Here is an 18,932-nt window from a genome sequence, read left to right on the forward strand (position 1 = left end):
ACTCAGTGCAGTTTGATTGTATCTCGGATCAGGACTGCTTCGCCTCCACCCGTCTTCCCTTATCCTGGTTGGTGCAGGATAGTGAATCCTGTGAGGCATAGTTCAGCCAATGGTGCTCTTCCACTTTCAACAAGGCAGGTCTCAATTATTCCCAAAATGTCTAAGTGGTATTTATTGATGACATCATGGATCATAGGAAATTTTTTATTGCCCATGTTTCCAAGCACTGGCCTATTAACTGTAGTTGAAGTTTTATTGGTTGCTTGGTAGTAGTAAGCAGGTTTCATGTGGGTACAGTTAGATAAGTGTTTTGCCTCTTGAATTGGTGTCCTCTAGGCAGATGAGGAAGTCTGGTTTTCATTTTTTCCCAGATACTTTAAAGTCAAGTGAAGAATACTTCCCCCCAAATGCAAGACAGAGGTACTATGATGGGGGAATTCCCTCTGCCTTCCTGGCAAATCATTATCTCTTGGACACATGGCTGAAAAAGGATTGCCAACCCGCATTTTAGGTCATGATTGATGCTGAAAGGGAGAAGATATAAGAGCATTCTAAGAATATGTTTCTTCATGAAATAGGTAGTGGGGCAAAAGCTGGTAGAATTCAAGAAAGCCTGGGATTGGCACTGAGAAGTCCTAGGTGTAAGAATGTGTGGGGAAAAGCCGGTGATAAAAGAGATCATTTATAATGAAATACTGCAGAGCCTCACTAGAAGGGTTTGTGGTTATTGTCTGCTGTCATTCTCCTCTTCTGTGAGCTGCGTCATTTTGTTTGTCCCTCCTCCTCCAGGAAAAGAGCTGTCAAAGTAGGCACAGGGTGTGATGCCAACCCCCAGCAACTTCCTATCATACTCTGCCTATAGTCTCTCTGCCTCAGAAGAGGGGATGCAAGCATACCAATGACACACTTGCCTGAGCTATGGTTTCCAAGCTCTGCTGTCCACAGGACGTCAGAAGCGAGTGAGACCAATAACACACTTGCTTGAGCTGTGGTCTCCAAGCTGTGCTGTCCACAGGATGTCAGAAGCGAGTGAGATAACCTAAGCTTTTGAGCCCACCCAATTCTGGGAGAGATGCTGTGAAGAAAAGACCACAGAAGTTCATTATCTACAGAACAAAAAAAACCAAGAAAAAGGTGCAGATAAATACAATTTGATTCTGATTTTTGTCAGATTTAATTTGGATAAGATGGGATTCAGAATCCTGGTCAGCCATCTCCCTGCTGTCGTCTTGCTGCTCCTTTCCAGTAAGTGACTGTATATTTATTACTAATTATTGTTATAAATTTATTTCTGCAAATGGGGGTTGGGGAACAGAAGAAGCTAAATGACAGGACACAGATATGAAATAAGAACAAACAAAAAATCTAGCCAGTATCAATCAGACGAATAAGACTGGTGGTAGGTGCCTTAAACCTTTTTTTAAACAGATTTGGGAGGAAAGTTATCAATATGGGCTAACTGTTAAGATATGTGATTTTACTGTTAACCCCAGTTTATTAGTAACTAGGTTTCATTGCATATAATGAGACCTGTGCTAAAATAGTGGTAATATAGCATATCTTAATGGTAGCCCACATTGATAACGTCCCCTAACTTGTACTATTTTAGCACAGATCCCATTTTATGCAATGAGACCTTGTTGCTAATAATTGGGATTAACTGTAAAATAACCTGTCTTAAAGGTAGCCCATTGATAATTATGGAAGTCTTTGGGATCTGAGCAATTGCACTGAGAACTCATTGAATAAATGCATGAGTGTATGGAATGATTGTACTATATGGCACTCGGTAATATATTGAGAGGTTTATGATGTAAGGAGCAGATTTATGCCTAGCCTATATTATTGGGTACACGTATATAAGATACTGCTGGGTGAATCTGAAAGAACAAATAGGGCCTCTGATACTGAATACCTTCTCATCACATATAGAAGATAAAGTTTATTGCCACTTGTATTTTGATACTGAGTGTGCTTAACAATTAAATTATTAGGAGGTTGCAAATAAAGGGTGGGGGGTTTTCACAATGAGATAGGATGGAACATCTAGGACAGGACATATTTATGGTAGTATTTTAGACAAGGATCTGCCGATGTTATATCCAAATGACTACTTTTAAATGGGCCTGAGTCTAAAATGGATGAGCATGAAATATTTTCTCCAGTCATACCCTCCCAGTATAAAATACAACTATTTGAGCTGTCAGAGATTCCCAGCCTTCTTTTGGGAGGATTCCCTTTTGCTGACAAAGCTTGTCCGGAATTTGGCTGAGGCACATCGAGCGTGTCCTGGACTGGTGTAAAAGGAACTGGAAAATTGATGACTATGCCTAGGGGAGAAGTGTTTAGTTCGGGGGAAGTTTTTTTTTGATGCTTTAATAAACCCGGTGAAGTTTTGGTGAAAAGTCCAGTGTCCGGGTTTTTCCTTTGACCAACCATACAAAAGGTGTTCCTAAAATCTTACCTGTGGTCCGAGCTGGGTTTTCCTACCTATTCAGGATCTGGCCCGGCCGTAATGCCTAGGCAGTTATGTCACGTGATATAGCCACTAACCACCTTGTATTCAATGGGAAATAACTGGCCAGTTAAGCAGTTTGAATATCAGCCTGTTTTTTTCTAATGATATCTAAATATTTTGTTCTAATGGTAAGTAAACAGATAATGCAGAATGATGGAATAAGAGTTCTGCATTTTAATTTTAAAGATCTGGTAGAAACACAAGGAATCATTAATCTAGAGAGGTAAAATAGAGAGCCAGAATAGTGAGAGAATTTTGAATGTTATTCTGCTATCGATAAGAATCCAGTTCTTCTCTCATAATAATGGTGTCACATGATCAAATTTTTTGCAAGTAGTAATCAATTCAACAGCCAATTTTTGAACTTTTGGGAGTCTTTTAATGTCTGAATTATACAGGGTTGACTCAATTTATGGACTAGATGAGGCAATGGCACAGGGTACCAGTGATAATGGGCACCAAAATTCTGATTTAGCATCTCTTCCTCAATCTTCGCTTCCCTCTGTCCCTCTTCCTACAGTTTGATATCCACAGGATAGGAGGGAAGGAAAAGAGAAGGATCAATTCTGAACTGGGATTTTGACACCCTTTATCATAAGTAAAGCGGGGGTCTTGAGAGGTGGAGATACTGGATCACTGGTAGGGGGAACAGATTGGACGGGGAGACACTGAATTGCGAGAAAAGGTGGTGGTGAGGAGGTACCGATAGAAAAATTAGCTCATGGTGCCATAGTCCCTTGAGCTGGTCCTGGAAGCATGAGCTCCTTATAATAAGGCTTTATTAGTAACTAGGTCTTATTGAATAAAATGGGACCTGTTTAAAGTACAACGAGTTAATGGTAAAATAATATGTCCCAGTGTCCTGCTTCCAATAACGACTAGACCAGGTCACAAATTGTTGTTAGGTACCATCGACTCGTGTTCGAGTCCTAGTGACTTGATGAATTGCGGATCTAAAAAGAAATTGGTTTTGTGCTAGTCTGGAAAGGTCCTCCAGCGTCATCCCCATGGTTGTTTTCAATGTGTCCAGCCATCTGATTGCAGGTCACCCTCTTTGCCTGGTTCCTTCGATCTTCCCAAACATGATGTCCTTCTCCAGTGATCTCTCTCTTCTGATGTGACCAAGATAAGTCAGTCTTTTCTCCATCATTTGGGCTTCGAGTGACATAACTGGTTTGATCTCTTCCAGCACCAAAGCTCAAATGAGTCAATCTTCTTTTTGTCTTGTTTCTGTAATGTCTAGCTTTTGCTTCTGTAACTGACCACTGAGAAAATGAGTGCGTGGAGAAGTCTGATATTTGAGTACTTTGTCCAGAGCCTTCATTGAAGAGCGACCAAGTGCTATTCTGTAGAGTATTTCCTCCTTTCTAGTTGCTTGTTTACAAAAGAGCCCAGGAGACTGAAATCCTTTACAACTTCTATTCTATCACCTTCAAGCTAAAAGTCTTCATCATTTTCTATGTTCATGATCTTCATCTTGTTTATGTTCAGTTTTAATCCCATGTTATAACTTTCGGCTTTGACTTTTCTCAGTAGATACAGCATGTCTTCTTTGCTGTTGGTGATGAGTATTGTATCATATGCATAGCACAGGTTTTATATAGCCACCAACTTTGAAACCAACACTCTCTTCCAAATTTGCTTTTCTGAAGATGGTTTCACCATACAGGTTGAACAGGTAAGGTGACAAGATGCATCTTTGCCTGATGCCATGTTTTATTGGAAACCAATCAGTGCAGTGAGAAACCAATCAGTGCAGTGAGAAACCAATCAAGCTGCAGTGAGAACCATTCAGTTCTCACTGCGGCTGTATTTTCATATAGGCTCTTTATCTGCTGAGTTGTGTTTGGGTATTTCCATTTGCAGTAGAGTTCTCCATAGTTTATTACGATCCACACAGTCAAAACTTTGATGTAGTTAATGAAGCAATAGTATAGGGGGTTTTGGTATTCTTTGCTCTTTTCCAATATCCATCTAACATTGGCAATAATGTCTCTTGTTCCTCGACCTTTTCTGAAACCAGCATGAACTTCGAGTAGTTCTTGCTCAACATATGATTGGAGTTTTGTTGTATTATTTTCAGCAATATTTTGCTGGTGTGTAGAATTAATGCAATTGTTCTGTAGTTGTTACAGTCCTTAGTGCCACCTTTCTTCGGTATAGGTATGAACAGTGATCTTCTTCAATCAGTTGGCCATATTTTTCCCTTCCAAATCTGTTGACACAGTCAAGTGAGTGCCATGATAGCACCTTCTGAGCCTTTTATTAATTCAATTGGAATACCGTCAATACCAGGTGACTTGTTTTTCGATAAAGCTTTAATTGCTGCTATGTCTTCTTCTTTTAAAATATCTGGTTCTTCTTCAGTTTCCGTTTCCAGTTCAAAAAAGAGCAATTCCAGTTCAGTTTACTTCCATTGCTTTCAATGGAATTAAAACCCAGATGTCTCAATCTGTTCTCCTTGCTATCATTGCATGAGCTGTCTTGGGCAAATAATGAGTGCTCATGGGTTTGGTGCAGTTACATGAGAGTGCACCATTTTTGCATGCATGAATCATGTTGAAATCATGTCAGAACACAAGTGGATTGCCTCAGATGTTACTTGGAGGAAGGAGGAATTACAAAGAGTCAGAAATGGCACATAAACACACACACCTATGTATTAGGAGCAGGGGAAACTGTCATGGATACCAATCAAATAAATAAAGCACAAAATAAATGTTTTTAATGTTGTAGGTGAAGTTTAAAGCCAAATAAAAGTATTTGGTGGCTTCTGTTAGATGCTGTGTGACTGTACAGTGGCATAACAATTACCAAAGCATGCATTCAGTAGAGAGAGGCCAACAAACAACAGTGGAGATCCAGAGTATTGTCGATGTGCAATTGTATTCCACTAATCACAAAGTCTTGTGTGATGGCTCGACACACAGGTGTTTTGGCCTCTATGGCCTGCCTCAAGCTCTAAGGCCTGCCTCAGGTCTCCAATATGTTATTGGTGCAGTGTGTATACATATGTGGACTTCATGGTTGTGTTATGATCCATCATCAGCTGTATTACACAAACAATAACATAGTGGTTAACAAAGGCTCCTGAGGCAGACCGTATCGGCCGAAACACATGCTTGTCGAGCCATCGCACAAGATTTTGTGATTTGTGGAATAAAATTGCACACCAACTTGACTTGATTGCGAAGGTTTCTCTTCTGGTTTTTCTTGCTTCAGTAGAAAGAAAACACAGAGATGCCAAAGGTGAACCATTCCAAAGAGTGAGATTAACCACATCAAGGAATGAGACTGAAGGCCAAAGAGTAAGATTTTTCAGATGGTACATTCAGGGTATAAATCTAGAATGATTTAAGTGTAGTATGCTTTCTAAATGAGTTTTCTTTGGAGCCTCTGAAAGAATACAGACAAAGTGGAAAGCAATTTATTTATTCAATAGAAAGATAGCATGATGGCAGATAAAGGCCAAATAGCCCTTCTAGTCTGCCTATCTGCAGTAACCATTATCTCTTTCTTTCTCCAAGAGATCCCACGTACCTATCCTAGGCCCGTTTGAATTCTCTGTCTCCACCACCTCTTCTGGGAGACTGTTCCATGCATCTACCACCCTTTCTGTAAATACATAAATTTTAGTACATTTTTGGAGCTGAAATTTGTTTTCTACCCAGTAGTTAAAAGTATCAGTTTCAGAGCATAAGTACTTGCAGTAAATGGAAAAGGGAAAGGGCTAAGTTGATTGACTGCACCACTCATAGAAGGAACCTGTGTCTCAGCTCTCTTTGATAAATAGCATTCTCACAGGATGACAGATGGGGAGAAATTGAGGCCTCAAGTTACAAGTTTATTTAAAATGTCTTATACCGCCTAATTAGACTTCTAGGCGGTGCACAAAATCATAAAAATAACAAAACATACAGAGACGTTTAAACCATGATAAACGGGAAGAAAAGGTAAAAAGGCAAGAACTACAATGTTCAAGGTAAAAGATAACATTTAGGGTAAAAACAATAGGGGGAGATACTGAGGGTATAATCTTTCTAGGTCGCCTTTACAAGGGCAGTTAGGTCTCAAAAGCGTCAAGAAATAGAAAAGTCTTAAATTGATTAAGGACAGATTCATCTTGTAAATAAGCCAGGACACTATTCCATAAGGAGGGAGCATTCACGGAAAAAAATGGAAGACCTCATTGTGTTAATGTATTTTAATGACGGAATAGAAAGGAGATTCTGTGGCAGTAAGACTCATTAAAGCAGTCCTACTGCCATGGAAATCTCTCCTGCTGATGTTCAAAAGGGTTCCCTGTGGTTGCTACCAATCCTCGCAGCAGCCACCAAGAACCCTATGCAAATGCATCAGAAGGAGCTCAATAGTATTTGAATGAGCTCTCCTTGCGATGCACAGAAGAGAACCCACCCCCTTTTTAGGATCATAATTTTCTGGTAGCTCTGGAGCTGCCGGTAGCTGTGGCAGCATGTGTTGTGTGAGGTACACAGCATAGCAACATCTATTAAAAAAACCCAAAACATTTATAGGGCCAGCAGGGAGAGACGGAGCTGCTGACTCATATGTGAATGACTTTTTTTTAAAGAAGGGTGCAGATGTTGCGTGTGTGTTGTGTGCTCACACAACACATGCAAAACAGCTGCCCCTTTAAAAAAAAAAAAAAGCTGATCACGACTCTGGAGTTGGCAGGGGAAGCTGCAAATCAGACGAGGCAGCAGCTGCTGTTCTCCCCTCTCCCAGCTTACTGTTTACGACTCTGGAGCTGCCATTAGCTGGGCAGAGGGATGGAGAATGGTGTCTGCCTGCAGGAGGCGCTATATCTAAGGTTTGTTCTTCTGAGCAAGCAGCAGGCACACTTCCTCCCCCTTTTACCAAGGCTGTTCCACACAATGCATGGATGGGAGAACATCGCAGGGGAGGGGACATAGGCATCCTGGGACTGTCGGCCAGAAGAAGCCCTTTCTGGATACGTCAATCGCTCCTCCTAAACTTACTTGCTCCACTTCATCACTGACGCTGACCCATTCTGCTTCTATTCCTTTCTCTCCTCTCTTCTACCTTCCAAAGTATTTAGATCAATGCTGTCTTTTTAAAATGTTTATTTTATTTTTATTTTTCCTCTAACTCTACTTTTCACTTCACTATTACCCTCCAGGTACTTTAGTTAGATTGTGAGCCTTCGGGACAGTAAGGGAATTTTCCAAGTACCTTTCTTATTTCTAATCTTAATGTATATTTTCTGTAAACCGCTTAGAACCTAACGGATGTAGCGGTATATAAGAAATAAATTACATTAAATTACATTACACATAGCATGTACTGTATATAATTTATATGCTATTGTGCTGAACATCACCTCATGAAGAAAAATTGCTAAACCCCTATTTTATTCCATGGAGTTGGAGCTTTGAACATTGGGACCTAAGAGAGGTTTGAAGAGGCAGGAGATGCTTTGAGAGTGTATATCTGAGAAGAGTGGAAAATTTACAGATTAATAGAATTTGTCTGTTACTGATTTATTAGCACCGTTTAAGTGAGAGAGTGAATGTTGGTATTCTAAAAGTAATTTTGGAAGAGAAATACAGTATCTTAAATGAGATTAGTAAGGTGAAACATTATTTTAAAGCTGATATATATCTCTATTTTTTTTTTTTAAATGTAGGGTTCCTTTTATTAAAGCCATGGCAAAACTAGCCTTAGTGTATTCTTTAGGTGAGTCTTTCCCGCACACTAAGGCCACTTTTGCTGCTGCTTGAAAATGACTGATTTCCCCATTTTCTGAATTACGAGGGGGTGCTGAAAAATCTCAGCCCAAACAACCAACTTTTTAAATTCTGAGCATTATTTTGCCACTGTAGTTGAAAAGAGTGTTATTTTATTTCATTAAGTGCCAATTTACAGAATCAAAATTCTATGTTTTGACATTGTTTCAGATCATCGATTGAACCATATCCAAGTCATTCTCTTCTTGATTGGCTCAATCGCTCCTCCTAAACTTACTTGCTCCACTTCATCACTGACGCTGAAACCGTGGATTGAAGACAAAGTTTTATTTTATTTTTCTTTCCAGCTTATGATTTATCTTTAATCTTATCTATTGTTTTGCCTTTTGTCTTTGTTTTGTTCTATTTCTATCATTTAAATTTCTCCAGAATTCTACTGTTCAACGGCTCCCCCTTCTGCTTCTATTCCTTTCTCTCCTCTCTTCTACCTTCCAAAGTATTTAGATCAATGCTGTCTTGTTAAAATGTTTATTTTATTTTTATTTTTCCTCTAACTCTACTTTTCACTTCTCTATTACCCTCCAGGTACTTTAGTTAGATTGTGAGCCTTCGGGACAGTAAGGGAATTTTTCAAGTACCTTTCTTATTTCTAATCTTAATGTATATTTTCTGTAAACCGCTTAGAACCTAACGGATGGAGCGGTATATAAGAAATAAATTACATTACATTACATTACAAATTACATTACATTGGGCTGAGAACTTTTCAGCACCTCTTGTAAAGGCTATGTGCTAATTTTGCAATTAGCATGTAGCCATTAAAAAAGCCCACATGAGGCCCTATTGCCACCTATTATGTATTCAGTATGGGGCTCCATGCTAATCAATTAGTGAATTGCAATGTCTCATGTGCTAAATGATTAATGTTGTCACACTCACTCTAAAAATATATATATTTTTAGCGCATGGTGTGTGATATGCAAAACGGAAAATTTACTGTGGGACACCAGCATACATCCTTTAAGAAGGTTTTTTTAAAAAAATATATATATATTTGGTAAGCGTGCACTAGTGGTTAACGCAGTTAAGTAAAAGGATCCCTTAGTGAAAAAAGAAACTAATACCAAATTTTTGTCAAGTAAATTTATTGGGAATAGTAATTCTAGAGAGAAGGGAACTCATAGAACTTGATATATATATTAAATGAGAGATCTTTTTTTTTTTTTGAAATGAAGATGTTTTGAAATCTTAATTTTAGTTCTAAAAAATTTAATGCAAAACATCTATTTATGAGGGGGGTGCTGAAAGGTTCTCAGCCCAACCAAAAAGAGAATCACGTGTATATGGTTCAATCAATGATGAAACAATGTGAAAACATAGAATTCTGTTTCTGCAAATTGGCACTTTACGAAATAACACTCTTTTCAGCTACAGTGGCAAAATAACTCTCAGAATTTAGGAAGTTGGTTGGTTGGGCTGAGAACTTTTCAGCACCCCCTCGTATGTAATAAAAGTGAGCCAAGTATAGGACAATCAAGCCATTGTGACATCACTGATGAGGTTGGCTCTTATTGGTGGAATGAGGCATTATGACATCACAGTCTCAGCTCTGGTTACCAGAGACTGAAACTCTTCACACTACGGGGGGATTCTGAAAATTTCTCAGCCCAACCAAGAAGAGAATGACTTGGATATGGTTCAATCGATGATCTGAAACAATGTCAAAACATAGAATTCCGTTTCTGCAAATTGGCACTTTACGAAATAACACTCTTTTCAGCTACAGTGGCAAAATAACGCTCAGAATTTAGGAAGTTGGTTGGTTGGGCTGAGAACTTTACAGCACCCCTTTGTAGGGTTCCGGTTCAAATATTTGACAGGCAGTAACGTTTGTAGAATTAAAGATTCTTTTGAACAGTTTCAGTTCATAAAGAGTACCTTAAACAACACTTTTGATATTTGATGTGTATAGTTGAGGTATTGATGATGATGTACTGTTGTACAATACGAGGGGTTGCTGAGCGTTATTTTGCCACTGTAGCTGAAAAGAGTGTTATTTTATTAAGTGACAATTTGCAGAAAAAAAATTCTGTGTTTTGACATTGTTTCAGATCATTGATTGAACCGTATCCACGTCATTCTCTTCTTGGTTGGGCTGAGGACTTTTCAGCACCCCCTGGTATGCTGAGATTTTCAATAAATATAAGTTTAAAAAAAAAAACCAGGACTTTTGTGCGTACTGTGTTTTATTTTTTTATTTTTTGTGTACATGGAAACAGTGAAACGAAACAGAATTTGTAAAAAAAAATCTTTCTGGCTAGTTTGATGAACTTTAAACCTATTCTGTGAGAACTTTAAAAAGACAAACTATTCTATTTAAAGAAGCCAGTTTGAAGATCAGTGAATATTAAATGAGATTTAATTGAAATAAATTTGAGAAAAAGAACATTTTAAACAAAAATTCTTTGTGCAGTGTTCTAGTTGAGTGTACTGAAGACAGTGAAGCCAAACAGAAAAAAAAAATAATGGTCAATCTTTAGAAGAAAATAAGGAAGGGGCGCTAAAAAGTTCTCAACCCAACCAAGAAGAGAATGACGAGAATATGGTTCAATCAATGATCTGAAACAATGTGAAAACACAGAATTTCTTTTCTGCAAAACAGAATTTTGTTTCAGCAGATTGGCACTTAATGAAATAAGATACTCTTTTTATCTACAGTGGCAAAATAACCCTAGGAATATAGGAAGTTAGTTTGGGCTGGGAATATTTCAGCACCCCCTCATGCTAATTTTTTAAAGGTAACCCGCCTTGAAACTATGTACAGGCGATACGTCAAATTTTAAATAAACTTTGAAACTTTACATTTGATTGAGCACTTTACTTGGTTTTACTATAGTTTTAAACACTTTTAACATTTTAATCTGATTTTAAAGTTACAAGAGAATTCTATTTTTAAACTAAGATACAGTGGCTTTAATTGTTTTTAAACTTTCCAAAAGTCTAATAAATACTTTATGAACAATCTTTACCAAATTGTTAGATTGGTTGTATCCTTGATTTTTTTTTTAAATTCTAATTGAGAGTATTGTAACATTCTTTGATTCTTCTGTCAATCACAGAACACCTTTTAAATCCCCAGATTTTGAAGGAAAATCCAGTATATTGCTTAGCCTTACCTCACACTTTTAGCTGAAGCACTGCCTGAAATAAAATGACCACATTGACTGCAATATCAGGTCAACAGTAGGGGGTGCTGTCAGCTATAGGCAAAGGAGGGGTTACATTTTCAAGATGGGTTATAGTGTATCTGATCTTTAATGAAATTAGAGTTAAATCAGGGGCCTCCAAGTTTTCTTAGCAGTGGAAATTGTGTGACTTCATATCTACCAAATTTCTCTGCTATTTTTCAAAATCAGGTGTGCAGCTTAACTGAAAATAAGTTTTGCTAAAAATCGAGGGTCAGTTGGGCCGCATTTGGCCTGTGGGCTGCATGTTGGATGCCTCTGGTTTAAAAATGAGAAGCTGAAGTGGAAATGGAGACAGAACTGTGTGGGAAGGGCATATTCTGTTAGAAAATTGTTTAATCTTGCAACATGCTATAGTTGAGTGATCAGATGACTCTCATTCACCAAGCTGAGCCATGAACTAGCATAATAGGGTTAAGATTTTAACAAGATTTGGCAACAAGGCTGGCTCAGCCTATCTCTGATAACCCAGAAATATGTTGTAATTCTCTGTGGCCACAAGCCTCCAAAACACTCCCAGTGTCAGCAGTGAAATGAAAACTGTGGCTTGCAGTTCCTTCTGGCACTAATAAAATGGGAAGGAAACAAAGAAAGGATTTTATTTCAGATATCTCTGTGCAGTTAGTCTATAAAGTAATCTATGTGCTCCACTCTCTTTCCTTTGCAGTTGGAGCTGGGTTTGCAGAACAAGGTAAATACATTTTACATTACATTACATTTTGCTTTCATGTGTCACAAGACTGGGTGAAATGAAAACAAAAGGAGTTAAGAGGATCCAAGGAACTCCTGCTGAATCATTTTGATTTGAGATTTGCTTATGCTTCCAATAAAGAGTAGCCCGAGACCCCCGTGTCGATGGGCGTAGGATAACACGGGGCTGGCAGGCCTGCGTGTTGCCCATCGGCTGGGGCGGTCGGAGGGGCGGTGAGAGTGGAGGGGCGGTATGATTGGCGGGGTAGAGCAGGATAATTCAAATTGATTGGTGGTAGCAGGAGCGCGCGGTGGGGGGGGGGGGGGTGAATTTATAAAAGGGGAAAGTGTGGAGGACTCAACCGTCGTGGGTCCTCCTGAGCCGGTTTTTGCGTTTTCGTTGCGTTCCGGGGCCCCCCTCTCCTCGTTGGCTATGGCGGACCGATTGGCGGCGGTGGAGGAGCAGGAGCGCGACGAGGCCGAAATCTCATTTCGGGCAGGGGACTCGTTGGTGGAGGACCCGGCGGAGCAGGTGGGTGTAGTGGGCGGGCTTGAACAGAGCAGGCCGGAGCGACGCTCAAAATGCGATGCGCTTTCGGCGATCGCTTTGGCCGGCTCGGCGGGCGTTGTGAGTGGGCGGGCTTCGGGGAAAGAGAGGCCGGAGCGCGTTGCGACGTCGAAGGGGGCAGGGCCCAAAAAGATCTCGGGGAAGAAAAAGTCAGTGATGGAGTCTGACTCATTCCTCCCATCACTGACCTCACACAGTGCATTGGAGTCTCACTCATTCCTCACTTTATTGACCTCTCACACTATAATGGAGTCTCTCTTATTCCCCATCCCACTGACATCACACTCGCAATAGAGTCTCACCCATTCTTCCATCTCTGATCTCACACACTTTCAAAAAGGTTTTACTCATTCTTAAGGTTGCTGATTTCACACGTTATGAGGGAGTCTCTCATTCCTCCCATTGCTAACCCCAAACCCTGTAAAGAAGTCTCATTCATGCTCCCCCCTCCCCCCACGCCTGAATAACTGGGTATTAGGCTGCCAGGAGTTACCTCGGTACCACTACTATTCAGCAGCAATGATCAGCAAGTTACCCAGTTAATATAGAACAACCTTTTCTCTGTCCTAAGTTAACCAGATAGCTATCTAGGTACTGTTGCTGAACATCTCCAGACAACCCTGGCACTGCCTGGATCATAAATAGACTTCTTATCCCACACTGCCAACCAGAACACTAAGATCTAGTAACCAGAACCTTCTGGTGTTCCCATCCCCGTGACACTTATTCAATGACACCACAAGGAATTTTTTTTTCCGGTTACTGCACCAACAATATGGAATTCTCTTCCTTCTCACTTTCAAGAAGAGACCTCATGGACAAATTCAAGAATAACTTAAAGACCTTCCTTTTTAAAGATACATATGACAAGTAGATGCTAGATCATAGATAGAAGGAAGAACATATCCCATTCCTAGTGTGTTGACCTTTTACGTTCCTTCTTTCCTATTATAAATTGTACTTCCCCCCTAATCCAATTTGTATCTTGAAAGTCAGTAAAGTCTCGTTATTTGATGTCTTCCCCAGGATTTACATTGTACACCGCTTTGACAATTTATTTAAAATGGTATATCAAATTTTAAATAAAACATAAAACATTTTCAGCACCACTTACCTGAACAGCGCCTCTGAAAATCTGGGTTTGACCTAGTCAGCATGATGTAACTGGATGAGGGCCTTCCTACCTGGTTAAATTGTGCTACATATTGACCCATATGTATGTATTTATCTAAACTTATATGTTGCCTACTGCACTTAACAAAAGGGGGGGTTTCAAAATTACTTAGTAATAATAAAATATAACCAACCATCATTCACTCTGCTCTAATAACATCTGCACAAGTGTAATTTTACATAAGTGAATGCAAATCAGAATTTATTCCTTCCCTCTCTCCTCTATTAGTGAACTGTGGAAACTGCTATGAAATTAACCCCGGCATGCTGGTGGGAGTGGTTATCGGGGATGTTGTCTTGACTGTAATTATCATCCTGGTGGTATATTTCTGTGCCAAGAAGAAAAGTCAACTAAAACCTATTGTGGGTGGGTATGGCATGAACTTTTCAAAGTAAATTCAACAAAGAAATTTACTCAGGAAATATTGGACTACTTTAAAAAATTGATTTGAACCCTGGTAACCATCCTTATGGAAGTGCTATGGGCTTGATACAATTTGGCAATTTGTGAGAGAGATTGACATCTAATGAGAAATCAGTGACATCCATGAGAAATCAGTAGACTAGGGCTATTGATTCTGGGGTGTTTTTTTGGTGTTTTTTAAAAAATATGTACAGACTGATCCAGATCTAGCTTTTTTGACTACACTTGTGGTCACATATTCTCACATTTCTAAGGGAAATTAAAACTAGAAGTTGCTGTTTGCAATGAGATGACCTGATTATCCTGCTCTGAAAAGAAATTGAGACTTTATGTACCCCAGTGCTTAAAGTGTGAAACCACAGTCATTTGATATAATCAAAGAAGGCCAAATTGATTTGGACCAAAAAACTTCCCATTGTAATGGGGTCAACTGCAAATCTAGTTGTACGTTCCATTTGCAGTTAACCTCAAGCTGGGTCTTATTAGCCTGGAGAATTTTGTATACTTTAGATGTTGTTTTTGTAGATTGCAAAAGTAGAGCACAAATGGAAGTGATATGCGGACATTTAGGGTTGTTCATAGCAGAAGATTGAGTAATATCCCCAAATTGAGCTAATAGAAACCAGATTGATTCTTGTTTCGGATCTAGATTATGTTTTTCTCTAATAATCCGAAATGGGATTAAAGTACCATTTACATAGAGTTGCGAAAGAGACCATAAATTTGCAGTACACCATGTTTTTCTAATTTTGCATGGAATTTTACAATCAAATATCAAACTATATCACAAAGAAATATCCAGAACATTAGTCCATATCTGTTGTAGATGATTCATTGCTAAATTGATAATGTGGGATGTAGCTCTTAAAATATAAGTGCTATTTTTATACTTATATCTGTCCATAGATGGAAGAAGATGAAGAGGAATATTTCCAATCAAGTCTTTTTCAAATTGGATCCATCTTAGGGAATTAGTGTTACGATCCTTTAAAAACCAGAATTTTACTTGTGAAATTTGAAAAGCCCAATGATATAATTAAAAATTTGGCAAATTTACGCCTCCTAGAATATGGGGCATTTTGAGTTTTTGTAATGCAATGCGTGAATTTCAATCACTCCATATAAATTTAGTTATTATTACAGTATATCAATTTTCTTATAAATAATATCAGAATCATACTATGTATAAGATATCATCAACCTCAAACAAATCATCAGAATGCCAGTCATAAATATAGTCAACTTTTGATTGGAATGCCTTTATATATCAGGTTATGTCAAAAGGGCTGATATCTAGTGTGGTTTGGAAGGGGGGAGGGGGTGCTGTCCTTGATGCTATATAGTTAAATCCAGATGTATCTAGGCATTTGAATAAAGTGGTACATTAATATATGATTTCTCTCTCTTCAGATGATACCAAGGTTTACATGAATATGCCAAACAGATAAGGAATTTGTTGGTAATCCCCATGGGACTTTACTTTTCCTGACACTTCCAAGAATGAAGAAATTCCTGCATCAGCCCTTTTTTTCTAGAGCAGCTTTCCTCCTATTTGCAATCAAGAGTACTAGATTATGGCAACCAGAGCATTCCTCAAACACCAGAAGAGTCCAGCTCACTGCAAATGATGGTGGGAGAAAGGCACAACCTGAGGCATCAGGCCAATGAAATGAATGGAGATCCTCAATATGAGTTCAACCAATCATGAAAACAGAGCCTAATGCTATCCAGGCAAGGGAAATAAAAGTGACACTGGCAGTGGGGATGAACAAATAAGATTCTTCAGGCTTCCTATTTCACTGACTCTTACTGTACATTATGGTGTTAGTCATCCCTGCTGGAACCAACCTGGACCCTATTTCATCCATCTTTTCTCCCTCTGATGCCCCATAAATCAGTTTAAAGGGAACATTTCATACACCCCGTGCTAGTCCAGTATGGGCTCATGAAATATTTTTATTTTAATGTATTATTTATAGTTTACAATTATATATGCTTATAAGAAAATTAGAAAAAGGAATAAAAATCCTCACAAAGACATTCCATATAAGTAAAAAAAAAAACCAAATAAAAAAACCACTCCTACCCACAATACTTTTCTATTTACTGTCAGACCAATATTCAAAGTGATATAAGGGTAACCAGGCCGCTGAATATCAGCTCTAATCACCCTGCACTGTCCAGTTAGTGCCAGGGCAATCTGTGGGTGGAGCTTGGGCAGAGCTGATATTAAACTGGTTAGCAGCAATATTCAGACTGCTAACTGGTTAAGTAAGGTGGTTGTGTCAAAACTGTGACTTGGATTGACATGGGTCCCAAATGTCCAAAGAACCCATTATAGACTATCTTTTGATATTCAACTGATGGTAGTCAGTTTTATGCTGATCACCGTAGACAGAATCAGCCCTAGATATTCAGTGACAGGTATGTACTGGCACTGAATATCTGGGACTGTTTTAATGGTATTAGCTGCCAGAGCTTATATGGGGCCCAGCCCATATTCAGCTGGGACTCACATAAGACATTTATGCTATCTGTAATACTGTGAGGTTGTCGCTAGAGGTCAAGGCAGCCATTCTGAAATGCAGGCTAATGCTAGGCAGGAGTGAGTGGGCATCACTGCTGCCTGATTTCCTCCTAGACTACTAGGGACTTCTTTAGGTAGACTTGGGGGATCTAAGGAAGGTGCAGTATAATAAGTTTAACCTAACACTGACTGATATTCTGGCTGGTGATTGGTTAAACTTGGAGCCTAAAGATAGGACAGTTTTTTTTTTCTGTCCTAACTTTTTTGTGCTTACCTAGCCAGTTAGCAATCTGAATACTACAATGACCAGCTAGGATTAGTGCTGCCCGATTCACAATTCAAATCGGTTCACCGATTCATTTCGGGTGAATCGATTCGAATCGATTTAAAACACCAAAAAATCGGCTTCCCGATTCAGACCCTCCCCCCTCGCCCCCTAAAGTAGGAGCTGCAGCGCTGCTCTTGCTGGCCGGCCGCTGCCGCACCTGCTTTAGAGGGCAAGGAGGGAGGGTCAGTTGGGAAGTGCTGCTGTTGGCTTCCCCCCCTGGTGTCCAATTTCCCACCCTGGCCTCCCGCTTCTCCCCTGGCCTTCCTGCACCGTTTACCTTATAGGTGAAGCCTGCAGAGCACATCGTTGTACTAGCATCTTTGCAAACTGCTTCAAGGCTGTTTCCTCTGCTGCGATCCTGCCTCTGATGTCAGAGGAAGGGCAGACCGCAGCAGAGGAAACAGCTCAAAGCAGTTAGCAAAGACGCTAGTACCGCGATCTGCTCTGCAGGCTTCACTTATAAGGTAAACGGTGCGGGGAGGCCAGGGGTTACACGGAGGCCTTCCCGGGGGAGGGGGGAGGGGGGTGCACAGTCCTTCGGGGTAGGACAGGCCTTCAGTGGGGCAGGCCTTCAAGGGGGGGTGCAGGCCTTCAAGGGGGAGTGCAGACCTTCAAGGGGGGAACAGGCCTTTAAGGGGGGGACAGGCCTTTAAGGGGGGGACAGGCCTTCAAAGGGGGGACAGGCCAGAGATGGTGGTATAGGCCTTCAGGGGGGAAAAGCCTTTAAGGTGGGACAGGCCTTCAAGGGGGGGACAGGCTTTTAAGGGGGCACATGCCTTCAAAGGGCAGACAGGTCAGGGATGTTGGCATAGGCCTTCAGGGGTGGACAGGCAGGCCTTCAGGAGAGGACAAGCCTTTAAGGGGGGACAAGCCTTCAAGGGGGGATAGGCCTTTAAGGGGGGGACAAGCCTTCAAGGGGGACAGGCCTTCAAAGGGGGACAGGCCTTCAAAGGGGGGACAGGCCAGGGATAGTGGCATAGGCCTTCAGGGGGGACAAGCCTTCAAGGGGGGGCAGGCCTTCAGGGGGGGGACAGACCTTCAAGGGGGGGACAGGCCTTCAGGGGTGGGGTACAGGCCTTCAGGAGGGACAGACCTTCAGGGGAGGGGGGCCCTGGTGTAGAAATACACGGAGGGAGGGAGTGAGGGGGGGAGGGAAGGGGGGTTTCAAAGAGATGTGCATAAGCTGGACTTTGGGGGGGGGAAGAAATAATGGGTCTAAAATAGAGGAGAGGGAGAGAGATGATGGAGAATGGGATTTAGGGAGGGAAGGAACAGAAAGGGAGAGAAGTTAGACATAAGGGATGATGTGGAGGGGGGATAGAGATACTGGTTAGGAGGGTTGTTGGGAAAAGAAAGGGAGAGATGGTGGACCCTGGGGTGGTGGGGAAGGAGGGAGAGATGCTGGATGAAAGGGTAGTTAAGAAAAGGTGGATCTGTGGATGGAGACGAAAAAAAAGAAAGATTCCAGACCTCCAGGGGAGGGAAGGGAAACGGAAGGGGAGGACGGAGATGGCAGATAGATGGTTAGCATGGAGAAAGAAGGAGACCCTGGCAAGCAAGTTATCAGAAGACAACCAGAGCCTGGGACCAACAAGATTTGAATAATGATCAGACAACAAAAGGTAGAAAAACTAATTTAATTTTTTTTTTGTGATTATAATATGTCAGATTTGAAACACTGCCAGAGCTGGTGTTAGACCGCAAACGTGAGCTAGGATTTAACAGAGAGA

At 40.5% G+C, this 18,932-nt stretch overlaps 1 protein-coding gene across 1 annotated transcript; it reads left to right on the plus strand.

Annotated features, from left to right (window-relative positions):
• Positions 1 to 872: 872 nt before the first annotated feature.
• On the plus strand, positions 873 to 16,439 carry LOC117345633 (TYRO protein tyrosine kinase-binding protein-like). Its single transcript, XM_033914552.1, has 4 exons — positions 873 to 1,245; positions 12,160 to 12,183; positions 14,153 to 14,290; positions 15,758 to 16,439. The coding sequence occupies exons 1-4, from the start codon at positions 1,188 to 1,190 to the stop codon at positions 15,793 to 15,795; spliced, it is 258 nt and encodes an 85-aa protein (XP_033770443.1). The 5' UTR covers positions 873 to 1,187; the 3' UTR covers positions 15,796 to 16,439.
• Positions 16,440 to 18,932: the final 2,493 nt, after the last annotated feature.

Source organism: Geotrypetes seraphini, chromosome 11 (assembly GCF_902459505.1).
Source record: "Geotrypetes seraphini chromosome 11, aGeoSer1.1, whole genome shotgun sequence".
Lineage (NCBI taxonomy): Eukaryota > Metazoa > Chordata > Amphibia > Gymnophiona > Dermophiidae > Geotrypetes > Geotrypetes seraphini.